This window comes from Hakea prostrata, chromosome 3, assembly GCF_041222555.1.
Source record: "Hakea prostrata isolate BN-2017 chromosome 3, UWA_Hpros_2, whole genome shotgun sequence".
NCBI classification, from domain to species: Eukaryota; Viridiplantae; Streptophyta; class Magnoliopsida; order Proteales; family Proteaceae; genus Hakea; species Hakea prostrata.
This window is the reverse complement of record NC_142602.1, coordinates 9644733-9657413: the sequence shown is the minus strand read 5'-3', so window position 1 is coordinate 9657413 and position 12681 is coordinate 9644733. Positions and strand designations below refer to the sequence as shown.

Here is a 12681-nt window from a genome sequence, read left to right as displayed (position 1 = left end):
AAGGATTGCAATCTACCGGCCCAGGCCCAAGTCCAGGAGCAGGCCCAGGCCCACCCTCCCCTCTTGAAAACGAATCGGCGCCTTTGTCGGTTCAGGGCTTGGTTGGTGTGTTCTGATTGAGTTCCCTCGTTTCCTTCAACGTCTCCTCTCGCCCATGGATATCGATAGCAGAGGGTAGTGATTCTACTGAGCTTGAACTTCCAGAACTTCGTCTTCGGTTCTCAAAAGAATAGCGAATCAAAATAAGACTCGAACAACAAGAGTCTGCAACTCCCATTCTGATAATCTGAATAATCATGTCAAGCTCGCTATACATGACTCACATTTCTGTACTCTTGCTTCGTACTAGATCCTTGGCGCCCTCTGCAACATTGCCTCTGTTACAGTTTTCAAGACACAGTTTTCTCAGAAGACCCTTGTCAATTTCCCGTCCCTGTCCATTTTCCACAACCGCCACTCCTTATCCCCTTCAATACGAACTCATCGTTTCTCGCCCTGCTCAATCTTCTTCCTCGCAGCGCCGAAAATCCCGTCCGCTTGACAGAGCCAAGTCCGATGATTTCCATGAAAGCCCTGAAACTGAAGCGACTAAACAGTCCAAATCGGAACTGGGTTTCGAAGATTGGGTCGATCAAAAGCTGTCAACAACGGCTGCGGAGAAGAGTACGAGCCAATGTGCGAACAATTTGGAGGATATGGACAAGTCAAAGAGGAAATACTATCGGAAGAGGATGAAGAGGATGTACGGTGCCGATTCTGATGAAGAACGTCCCCACGAAGACAAGTATGTTGAAATGAAGCCGGAGGTAGTCGAGCTTCCGACGTTGCACAAGAGGGAAGAGGAGTTGTACTTTTATGATACCTTCGCGTTTCCATGGGAAAAGGAGAAGCATTATCACATGGTGTATCAATTGGAGAAGAAGTATTTCCCTGACCAGTGTATGGACAAGGCGTTTGTGGAGCCGGGGGAATCCAAGCCAAAGGGAAAGAAGAAGTCTATCAGTTCTAGAGAAAAGAACACTACGGTTGAGGATGGAGGGAATGACCGAGGTTTGATTTTCTTCGACGAGGATGAAGGGGTTAAGGTTACGAAAGATGATAAAAAAGATATTTCGGAGAAGAAGGTGGAGGAATTCTTCAAGTGTTTGAAGAAAGTTCCCAATAATGCGGCCGAAGATGCTTCTGGGGAACCATACATGGTGACTAGAAAAACAGAGCTTCCTCCAAGATGGGACGGCCCGTATGGCACAGTGGTCTTGGTTAACAAGCCCAAAGGTGAGCTTCTTGGTTATGGCTTCGTTTTCCGCATATGATTAGGAATTTAAAAATGAAGCCTCCAAGCTTGGATTTTTTATTGCAGTAATTGGGGTGCTAGGATAATGATTTAGGAAAACTAAGCTACAATATGCTAACAAGTAACAACTCCACTAGGAAGGAAAATGGTTCAACATGCTCTCAGGCGTTCACTTCATAGTTCAGAAGAGGAATTCTGATTGATACCCTGCATCATTAAAGTTTTTAACCGAAACTCAAGTCACGAAGCCATATCTTGTAACCAATTAATATTATCCTGATGTATTTTTTTCTGATTATATCCTTCATAGTCTTTCCACTTAAAACATTTTAACTTGTTCATTTTATCTTACTGTGCCACATTCAATTTCTTTCATGTTGATATGTTATAGCTTTTCAAAATATTTAGTTGAATGTTTTAACCGTGTAATACTCCAGAATCTCCATACCACTTCATCCTCCTTGCTTTCATTTTTTTCCTTCTTACTATTATCACCTGTTTGATTGATAGCTTGATTTATCTTCTGTTACCTCCTGAAGGCTTTATGAGTTGATTGCTTCATTTCTGCTCTTAAAGATTATACTTTTCCAAATCAGGGTGGACGTCATTTACGGTTTGTGGAAAATTGCGCCGCTTAGTTAAAGTGAAAAAGGTAGGTAAAGATGAGACTGCTAATGGCAACTGTTAAAAATAATTTTCCTCCTGATTAAGGGTGTAGTAACAGGTCGGGCATGCTGGTACTCTTGATCCTATGGCAACTGGATTGTTGATTGTATGTGTTGGTAAAGCCACTAAGCTGGTAGAAAGGTATGCTTCTGAAACTGATCTTTTATGTTCTCATTATTTTGGTGGATGGAAGACTTCTTTAGAACCTTTTTCCTTTTATTTATTTTAATTTTAAGAAGAGGGAAGGAAAATCCTTTTCTTTTATTTTTTTCTAATTTATCTTGGAGTAAATGCTGGCTATTCTTTCAGGTCAGGAAATGTTTTTTGTCGAATATCTTTACAGGTTCTCAGCTGCATTACTCTAAGTCTCTAATACCATGGCTGTTTATTGGCTGTATGAATTATGGGTGATTTGTACAATATTAGAGAACATTGTATATTATAAGGAGAACTTGAAGTTTTATTGTTATTATACTTTATTTAATCTTTTGGCCTTAGATATTGGAATTCTTTTTTGTTTTCAAACCATTCATTACCTTACTATTACCAGCACTCCAGAATCTACACCATCACCTTCCTTCAAACTTGGAGAAACCCCTGCTTTTCTAATCCTCATTACATCCCATTTCAGTTCTTAACCCTTCTGTCCTGGCCCAGAATGGAAACCTTTCCAAAGTGCTGGAGAAAGCATATACATCCATTTCTTCTGTAGTTTTTGACTTGATGCTAGAGAAACTATTGGCTCTTATCATTTAACTTATGTTCCTTTTCTGGTGTGCTATAACTGCTGCAAAACTTTGTCTAAATCATTATTTGGACAGCTCTTAGTTCTGATTTTATCTTCAATATCACACACACTATCCTATTTAACCTTATACTAGTTTGCATAAAACATTCACTCAGTTTTTGCATCAATTTCAGTTTCTTTTCCGCCGTAAAGGGAACCAAATTTGAGGTGTTTAAAAACTTCTCTCTACTGATCCTTGGTTTTGTCCCCCACCTAATATTGTGCTTTAAATATAAATATGTAGTGAATAATAAAGATCAAAATCTCTGCAGCAATGAGCAGGCACCCTTGAAATATGTAATAAACATTTAACAGTCAAAATCTCATCATATCAGGACTAACTACTCTTTTTTGTTATTTTATGTCTAATGCTGAATTTATAAGGTGGGTTCTTAGCCACAACCCTATATGTCTTTCTGAAAGTATGAATTCAAGCATTTTGTTGAACATATAGACTGGAGATTTATGATGGAACTGAATATGTTGGGTCACAGATTCCAAGGTATGATTAAGAGTTACAGTGGAACTTTCCGGCTAGGGGAAGCTACATCAACTTGGGATGCTGATTCTCCGGTCTGTTTATTGATTAGTGATCACTCTATTTTCATGTAACTTATGATCTGCTGATCTTGTGTTCCTTTTCCCTTTCTCAATTCCTGTCATCATGAAAACTAAAACACCTATCTCTAATTCTCTATGTACAACATATGCTGATTAATTGGTTGCGCCTTCGTTCTTGTTGAAGTGTTGGTTTGGGGGGAATGGTTTGAAAAATGTTCCTTCACTATCCTACTCATTTTTTTATTTTTATTCTTTCTTTGTAAGATTCTAATGATTGGAAGTAGGGGATCCCTTGGAAGTATGTCGGGGGCCCCCCCCCGGCCCCCCTCCCCCCCCCCCCTCGCGGGGGTTTTGGGCCCCTTTTATAAAAACTCTTTTTCAGGCATTGAGAAGTGACATATTTTTGCTCCTTTTTTTATTATTATTCATTGCAAAAGATTGTGTTTGATCAGGTAGGGGGATCAGATCCCTTGTGGCGTTTACTCCTTATTGTTCTCTTACTCTTACTCCCCCATCCTTTTTTTTTTTTTCCTTTTTTTTTAATCCTTGTTCTACCCGGTCACCTCTTTCTGAATTTTCTTAGTCTTACCTATTGTTCCCGTGAAGCGCTGTTTGCACTTCAAATACAATACTACATTAAGTGACTACTCCTTTTTTTTTTTTTTTTTTTTTTTTTTTTTTATTGCAAAAGAGGGGATGCGGTAGGGCGCTGGTGACCTTCGCCACCCCCCATGCAATGGTCGGACTCTCGTACAGTCGACCTTTGCAACGGACCCTCGGTGTAGCCTCACCGGAGGCCTAGTATAGTCCACGAAAGCTTGTAGCAGTCCCATGCCCAAGTCAAAGAGCATGCAACTGCCCAATGTGAGAAACAGAAGAGCAGAGGGGATTCAAACCTAGTACATAGGGACTACCAAACTGCATGGGAGTGAGCTTGGGACCACTAGATCACCACCCCTGAGGGTCATTTAGAAGTGACTACTCACTAGCAAAAGAATGATCAAGCTTAACATCCTTACTAGGTTGACAATTTTCCTTTCAAGAAATTAGCCGTAACATGCTAAAGAACTCATTTGGAAGTTTGGAACTTGCTATGTTTTTCTTGCTTGTTATCGGGTAATCTGATTTGCCTATATGCTGAACAAGATAACAGGCATCTGTTATGGAAATCATTACCATAATAACTAAAAGAATTTTAGTCACTTAAGGAAAGAGCCACTGAAATTTATGGCCTTTTCTGTGCTATTAGGGTTGATTTGTGCTTCTTTATCTTGTGAACATATAATAATAATTTTTTAGTTTGACTATTGCAGCCCTATGGCCTTGCTTTGGTTGAGGAAATAAATCCTTCTCAGTAGTTTGCAATTTGTTCAAGCTTGCAGAACTCGAATTTACATTTATCTTTGACACTGGTCATGTACTTGTTGCTGATTATTTGTACTGCATATTATATCACTTCAATCTGCCACAGGTGTCGCTTCTTTGCTTTGCACCTAACGCTTGGACGCATTGATACCTTGAATGTGCTTTTGCTCTATATCACTGTTCATTTGTAAGGCAGACCAACTAGTTGTGTCGCTGCATGATGAAATGGACAAACGTAAAAAGTAAATAAATAAAAGAAAATAGTAAATTATGAATATGGAGTCAGAAGTGGCATACAGGCATATGCCTGCAAATTTTCTGGATCAGAAGTATTTCATATGCTGATACCAATGGTTTGATTATTCACCAACTGCATGTCATTAAACTCTTTTTAATTGATTGTTGTTACTTACTGTCCTTTGTATAGCATATACACTCACTTTTCCCCCCTTCTAATTTATGCATGTAAAATGTGACTGAACATGCAGACCTGTCATGTAGGTAATTCAACGTGAGCCATGGGAACACATCAAAGATGAAGACATAAAAAGAAATGCTGCATCCTTCTTTGGAGAGATCTGGCAAGTTCCTCCGATGTTTTCTGCCATCAAAGTAAGCATTCATGTTATATGGTCAGCTTTTACTGAGAGGAACAGAAATATGGCTTCTTATGTGGTTTAGGCACATGTAAATATCCCATACATAGGCATTTTAAAGAGGATATGAATTAGAGATTGGGGAAATAGCCCCGGCCCCAGAAATTGATCATGGCAGTAAGAATTGCTGTTTTTTGTGGCATATTGGCATCTGCTTCCATTACTCAGTTTAAACACTATCAAATTCATGGTTGCAATCTTACAGATGTTTCAAATCTAATCTTGGCCTTTGTGAAGATATAAATAAGAAACTGTTGGTGACAGCTGTAATGACCTTTTCCTGCTTTAGTTTTGTTTCCGGTTTTTTTAGATAAGTCTAGAGGAATAGGATGGTGAATATTTTTTCAACTCTTAGGATGCATAAATTCTCAACTTGTCAAATTATGAGTTTAACAACCATCAAAGGTATAAAAATACTGTGAGACTTGTACATGTATTGAAAAAACTTAAACAGTTGGTTTATAGGACTTGCTTGTTGCCTCTGTTTGCTTATTTGTCAACCCATCTGCAATTATAGAAGTGCTGGAACTGAGCCTTGTCAGACTTCATTGAAGTCTAAGGTGCAAGTGGAGGACAGAAGAGATGAAGCCTACTCCTTGCCATTTCTATAAATGAATTGAACATCAGAATAGCCACAAAAGAAACTGCTTATTAGTTTTTAAAACAAGCTATATTTGGTTAGGGCCCAATATGGGTGCTGAAATGTGCACAGCCCATTGAACCTTCATATATGCATGGGTCTAACACCAGATATTAGCTGGTGTAATCTTGTTTGAGTTTCAGAACATGCCAAATCATCCACCTGCTGAGGGTTTTGGGCCTTGTATGGATGTCAACTTGTGTATGGTAAGTAGAAATATGATCCACACATGCACATAATGTAACATAAAAAGGTTAGCTGGCCACCCATCTTATTTGAGTTTCAGAACTGCCAAGTCATCCACCAAGACTATCAGGTCTTGCTTGTGATACTGCTAAATAACCACAAGAAATCAGAGTGCATGCTCTTCTGTAATTCTTTGTAATAATTTTTTAATTCTTAAACAGATAGATGTTTATGACCAATTGGGAGATGGATGAATTTTATCTGAAGTAGTGTTTTGGGGTCATTAGACTCCCCAACCAGTGTCGGTGGAGTAGTGTGTGTGTGCCAAAAAAGAGGGTGGTTTGGGGATTTCATTGGTAATGTGAAGAGTATAAGTATGTTTGTCACTTGGAGTGAGGATCTTTGTTTCTGTACTCTGTGAAGTCAGTTAAATAGCTTTTGTTTTTCAAGTTGATTAGGCTTAATACTTGTAAAGTTAAGGGACCTGCATACAGGAGGTGATACCGGGAAAGAAACCTGACAATGACTAAGTGAAAATTAACATAAAGGATAATACTATTGGTGAAGCCGGTGAAGCATGGGTGAGACAGAGTTCTTATGGTTCCACCGGAAGTCATCTGAGAAGTTTCTTCTCTTAAGCGGGAGTGCCCTGCATTGTTTCTAACTTAATGACAGTATTTTGGGCCTTCTTTGAAGGGTTGAAGCTTGTTGGGATATGGGGCTTTCCAGGATTTGGACTGAGTATCATACGAGCTTGGTGATGATAAGCGTCCAAGATCATTTGATTCCTTGGGCTTTTCTGCAACAACAGAATTTCTACAAACCTTTCTTTGGTAGTCTAGATTGGAAAATCTCACATTGTTTCAAAGAGATTAATGCAGTTGCTGACTTTCTGGCCAAAAAAGGGTTTGAGTTCCATCGTCACTGATAGTTAGGTCATTGTTCCTCCTTTTATTTCATGTGATGTCATGTGGGATTTGGGAGAGACACCAAAATATAGAGATTTGAGTTGACCGATGCTTTCAGTAAGGTTGCTTCTTCTATTGATTGCAGTGGTGAAGATGGAGAAGCAACATGATTTTCTGAACCCCCACCCAAAAAAAAAAAAAAAAAAAGAAAATGGCATCCAATAGTTTTGGACTTTATTCTGTATATTTTTCCCTTTTATGACCTTTAGGCAAGAAAAAAATGATGTCTATGAGACCACAAGTATTTGAAATCATATGGATTTTTCCTGATCCTTGACTTTTTTTTTTCATTTATTGCCAGGTGGGAGGTGAAAAGATGTATGAGAAAGCAAGAAGAGGAGAAAGTATTGAGCTTTCACCAAGACGTGTATCAATTTTTCAATTTGATATCGAACGCAGCTTAGATGATAGGTAAGTATGAATTTCTCTGGATGTTCTCTGGATTGTTATATTTAAGATTCATTTACTAATTCACCTGATCTGTTTTATCCCTGGATACCAGCCTCCCCCAAAAAAAGAATCTGCTAGTTACTACGTTATCATTTAATATTTCAAAAAATTGTTCCTGTATAGCATTTGGTAAGTATAATGCGTCAATCAGCTTTATGTTATGAGATGTCTGGTATTCTTAGATTTATATTTTCATTTTATCAGAGTAGTAATCTACTCTTTTGGAATCTGTCTCTTTTTTTTTTGTAACTTTTTTTACTTCACGCCATTGTTTAGATCTGAAACACTGATTTTTTTAGAAAGTTATCATTGATTTGTATCCTGTTTATCCATTATTAGGCTAAGTAGAGCTTTTTTACTGCTACTGTGATTTGTTTTACTGGTTAGCAATCAGATATTCGAGTAGGATGCAGCATACACCACATCCATTAATGCTATACATGAGTAAATGTTTCCTTTTTTGTGTGTAGGAAGAGAAAAAGAAGGGGGGGAGGGGTCAAGGTAGTTTTAGGTACAGGTGAATATTTCATATTACAGTTGATTGAAAAACTCCCACCAGCAACAACTCTGACCCAGATCCAAAACTCACCTTAGTCAGATAAAACCCATACAGTGACATAAACTAGCAACCAACTTGCTTTCCTTGTACAACAACAATAACAAGCTTTATCCCAAATGGGTTGGCTACATGGATCTTTGCCTTCCAATCAGCTCTATTTGAGACCATACTAAATATAAGGCCTAAGCCATGCATATCCTTTCTCACCACTTCTCTGGATGTTATTTTTGGTCTTGTCCCTAGTTCTTCTAGTTCCTCGATTTTGACTAATTCACTTCTCCATACAAGGGCATTTAAAGGCTTCTGTTGAACATGGCCATGCCACCTCAATCAACTTTCTCATAACTTTCTTTCCTTTTGTGATTAATTTTATTTCACTTTTTGCAATTTCTCACTTAGCTAATGAGGTCATGCTCTTTGGGTATCATGAATACTCTCACCCATAGTCAAGACAGCCATCATATGGCACCAAGGGTACATAGTGTAGGGACTCAACAGTTCCCCTTGCACTAACCAAGGATCACACACCCAACCTCTTGGCATTGATTACATCTTACTACTGCTTGTCCCAAAGGCATGAGCTGTAAGGGCTACATCAATGTATATTAATAGTTTAATACACATAACAGAAATAATAGATGCTCTAGGCTTTCGTCTGCTTTCTAGAACACAATACAGAGACTTGATAGATGGATACATTTCACATGTGTCATGCACAATTGGAAAAAGATTACCATTGTGCTCTTCTGCAGAGCCCCCCCCCCCCCCCCCCCCATGAGATTTGTTTCCCCTTCACTTTTGAAATATGGTCCTTGCATAGATTATACCTTCTTCAGAACACCTATTGGTTTGGAATTCGGATTCCTTCACACACTGACTGTGTGGGGAACCATATTCCAAAACAATGGTACCTTTCCTAGTTTCCTCGTATGAAGATCCAAGATCCAAAGAATTGGTTACACCATCCAGCTACTAATTTTCCCTGTATTTTCTGGGTTAGGTGGAGTTTCTCCATTTGCAACAAACTGAAAATATGCTTCTTGTCTTTCGACTCTTCGTCTCTTTATCTATGACTTTATAGAGTTTGTTCCACCATTTTGAGTAACAGTTCACCCATGTGATCTCTGTGTCATTAATTGCCTATAATTGGAATTCCAAGCACAAGTCTTTCCTGGTCACTTATTCCCCAGGGAGCATTGCTGGTTTGTCCCCATTGCAACCCATATTTTGCTCCAAGAAACCAGAATAGAAAAAGTAAAGCAAGATAGGTTCAATTGGATGGTGTAATCACTGTTATGAAAAATCAACTGATTTTTATCCAGGTTTTTTATCCTTTTTTCTCTTGTTGGCCTTAATTTATCGGGTTTTGACGCGTTCTGGAGTGCTTAGTATGACCTTCCTTTGTTGTTGTTTGTGTGAGCCTACCCTTTGTTCAGTTCCAATCTAATTCTGTTAAATTGGCCTCTTGGTATGGTTTTGTAACCATATCCAAACAGCCACCTTCCAGAATTAATTTTCAGTTCACTGAAGATAATCATCTGCTTTCTTTGTCCCAGCTGATACAACTTTTAGAAAAGGTCAGACAGTTTCACATCACCATCAATATCAATAATCTTCTTTTATTGTAACCAAGGAGTTTAATCATTCCAGAAGATCCCCAGTGTTTCCAAAACCTCCTTCCAAGCAAAAGTACGATGTTTTGATTTCCCCGACAATTTTTATCTAGTAGCTTCTTGCTCCCTATGTAAGGGCTATTCCATCTACCTGCCTTGTCGGTAATGGTTGACATGCATTGCTGTGTCCTTTCCTATAAATACATTTAGGTATTGACATGCTCCAGGAAAAAACATTTTAGTAACTCTGACAGAGAATGTGAAGATTTACTGTCATGGTGGATGTGATGTTTTTTCCCCTTTTTAGTATGTTTTGGTATTGATTCATTATGTTAGATTGGCTTCCTATAGCCTGCCTTAATACTATACTTGTGCATTTGCAGACAAAATCTCATTTTCCGGGTTACTTGCTCGAAAGGAACATATATTCGATCCCTTTGTGCTGACCTTGGAAAGGCTCTTGGCAGGTTTGAATATGATTAGAGCCTATTCTTTGTTCCAACATTTACACTTAAACCCTGACAACTGTTTTATATATTGAAGCAGTAAACTTTGGGCTTTCTTTTGGGTTTTTGAAACTGCAATTATAAGACACTTGTATTTTTGTTTTTTATTTTTACTTCTTATATTTAGGTGGGGGTGGAAGGGCGAGCCTGGCGCAATGGTGGGCCCCAGCGCTGGGGGGGCTCCCCGGCTTTAATTTAGGTGGGGGTGGGGGTGTTATTTCTGTGACTGCCAATCTTGGTTTCAAGTCATCAATCAAGTTTTATAATTTCTGCATCATCTTTTATGACTTGCATCACATCACTTGGTCTTGGGAGATGACAAAACAAATTCATCTGCCTTTGCTTAGCAATTTTAATGCAGTATATGGATTAGTTCTAACTCTGTTTTCAACTTGCAGTTGTGCTCATTTAACCGCCCTACGAAGAGATTCAATAGGTAAGAAATAAGTCTATTAACCTCTTTTTTATATCATAACCTGAAATCAAGTGCAACTGCAAACATTGTTCCAGGGGATGAACTATTTGTTCATGTAGAAATCAGGAAGAGAATGTGTTTTGTGTGCTTAATTCTGTTTGAATTGAACATTCTCATACTTTCACCTTGCAAAATTTGTTACTTGTGCATTTCTTCTTGGTGAAAAATTGATCAATGAAAATGATACTCAATTGACTATGGCAATCTGATATTTTTGTCTCTGCATCTTGGTTTGTAAGAAAGGAAAATGATCATCTCACCAGCTGATGACTATCAGTGACTTACCCAAGTAACCTGACCAACCCCAGGGATCAGGGGCAAAAAGTATAGGAGTAATTAAGTAACGTACTAGGTGACATGTATACCTTGTTTAAACCAAGTAACCAACTCTTCACTGGATATCTACTAAGAATCCATGTCTAGTTACAAAGGATAACTTACTAATTACAACCCAGCTACTCAACATTATTTAAAGGTACATATCTCATGGAACATCATCCCACAATCAAGGCCCAACTAAATGGGGTTCGCTACATGGATTCTTGCCTTCTAATCAGCTCTGTTTGAGGCCACACTAGATATAAGGCCTAAGCTATGCATATCCATTCTCATCACTTCTCTTAAAATTCTATGTACAAGGGCAATTAAGGGCTTCTGTCGAACGTGGCCATGCCACTTCAATCGACCTTCTCATAGCTTATCATTATCCCTCGATTCACAATCAATTTTCAACTACTCTTCTTAAGCAGCATCAGATAGTTATGTTTCCACTGAGCAAGGAAGTATGATGGCCTGAAAGTGTACACAATGGTCCTCACCTCAGGACTAACCAAAAACATGAACTCTCTCCCCATAGTCTTGCAGAAAGTCTTCGGGTGTAAATGTCAACCATAAATCAAGCCTAGCTGAATTAACCACTGTACAAGGAAGTTCCACTTGATGAAGTATTACTAGCAAGTTTTTGTCCTTGTCCTCTCTTTTTTTCCTGTTTTAGATGATGTATATTTATATTTACCTGTGGCAGTGTGTTATGTTGAATACATAATCATCAGTATGGAAGGTTCACCTTAGATTTTCTAGAAGTCTTTAATTTTGCATAAATTAGAATCTCAGAGACCTGGTCACACCAAAATCCATGGCAGTGGTGCTTTGTATGTCTTAACTGTTATGTGATCTAATTTCCTGAGTTGTATTTATCGTTTCTAGGTCAGTATTCAGCTGATGATGCCTGGGATTTCCAAGAGCTAGAAGCAGCAATAACAAAAGGTTACTTCTGAATCGTGCTGCTTTCCCCGAGAGTTTCTTTAGGATACCTGAAGGTTATATTGGGGAAGACACTATCTCCAAAGATCGAGCTGCTTACTACCATGGAAGTAAAAGGTACAATTGCAGATTTTCTTTGTAAAATTAAGTTTATGAAAATTTTGTATTCAATAATGGTTTCCTTAATGTACCTTCTATGATAAGCTTTTCTTTTCTTCTTTTTTTTTTTTTTTTAATGTATCTTCTATGCTTGTTGCCATTAACGAAGTAGCCAATTGCCATTAATTGTTTGCAATATTGAATATCCAGCTTATACTGGGTCAGATAAGATTTCTGTGCGCGCACCAGGGATTCACAAACTTCGTAGTAATTTGGTTCCGTTCCCCAACTGTTATAGAAAGCTTTCGTAAGACAACGTGGTCGGCCTTCAAGGTCTCATGACACCCACCTCTCAGGTAGGAAATGTGCATCTAAAATTTAGCAAATAAACCCGACAGGAATTCTGAGCAGATAATTTCCAAAACGCACGTTCTATGCTTTTGTGTTCCTGCGCATTCGGAGTTGCAGAGAAGCCGAACTAGATCAAAAACACCATTCCAGCATTGAAGGTTTCTCCCCAACAAATTGTGTTAAGGTAATAATATTTTTGACAAATAGCCATATCCATTACCAATATGCGGTGATGCTGCCAA

The 12681-nt window shown here is 38.5% G+C and overlaps 1 protein-coding gene across 1 annotated transcript; it reads left to right on the top strand.

Annotated features, from left to right (window-relative positions):
• Nucleotides 1-91: 91 nt before the first annotated feature.
• On the top strand, nt 92-12668 carry LOC149020725 (Pseudouridine synthase family protein). The gene is made up of 9 exons (XM_089148933.1): nt 92-1275; nt 1891-1946; nt 2019-2101; nt 3242-3320; nt 5175-5285; nt 7425-7534; nt 10129-10212; nt 10650-10687; nt 11933-12668. The coding sequence occupies exons 1-9, from the start codon at nt 297-299 to the stop codon at nt 12001-12003; spliced, it is 1611 nt and encodes a 536-aa protein (XP_089005059.1). The 5' UTR covers nt 92-296; the 3' UTR covers nt 12004-12668.
• Nucleotides 12669-12681: the final 13 nt, after the last annotated feature.

Coding starts and splice junctions, on each gene's coding strand:
- LOC149020725 (XM_089148933.1), top strand. CDS start 297: ATGTCAAGCTCGCTATACATGACTCACATTTCTGTACTCTTGCTTCGT. Junction 10,213..10,649: donor CTTGGAAAGGCTCTTGGCAG/GTTTGAATATGA, acceptor TTCAACTTGCAG/TTGTGCTCATTTAACCGCCC. Junction 10,688..11,932: donor CCTACGAAGAGATTCAATAG/GTAAGAAATAAG, acceptor TATCGTTTCTAG/GTCAGTATTCAGCTGATGAT.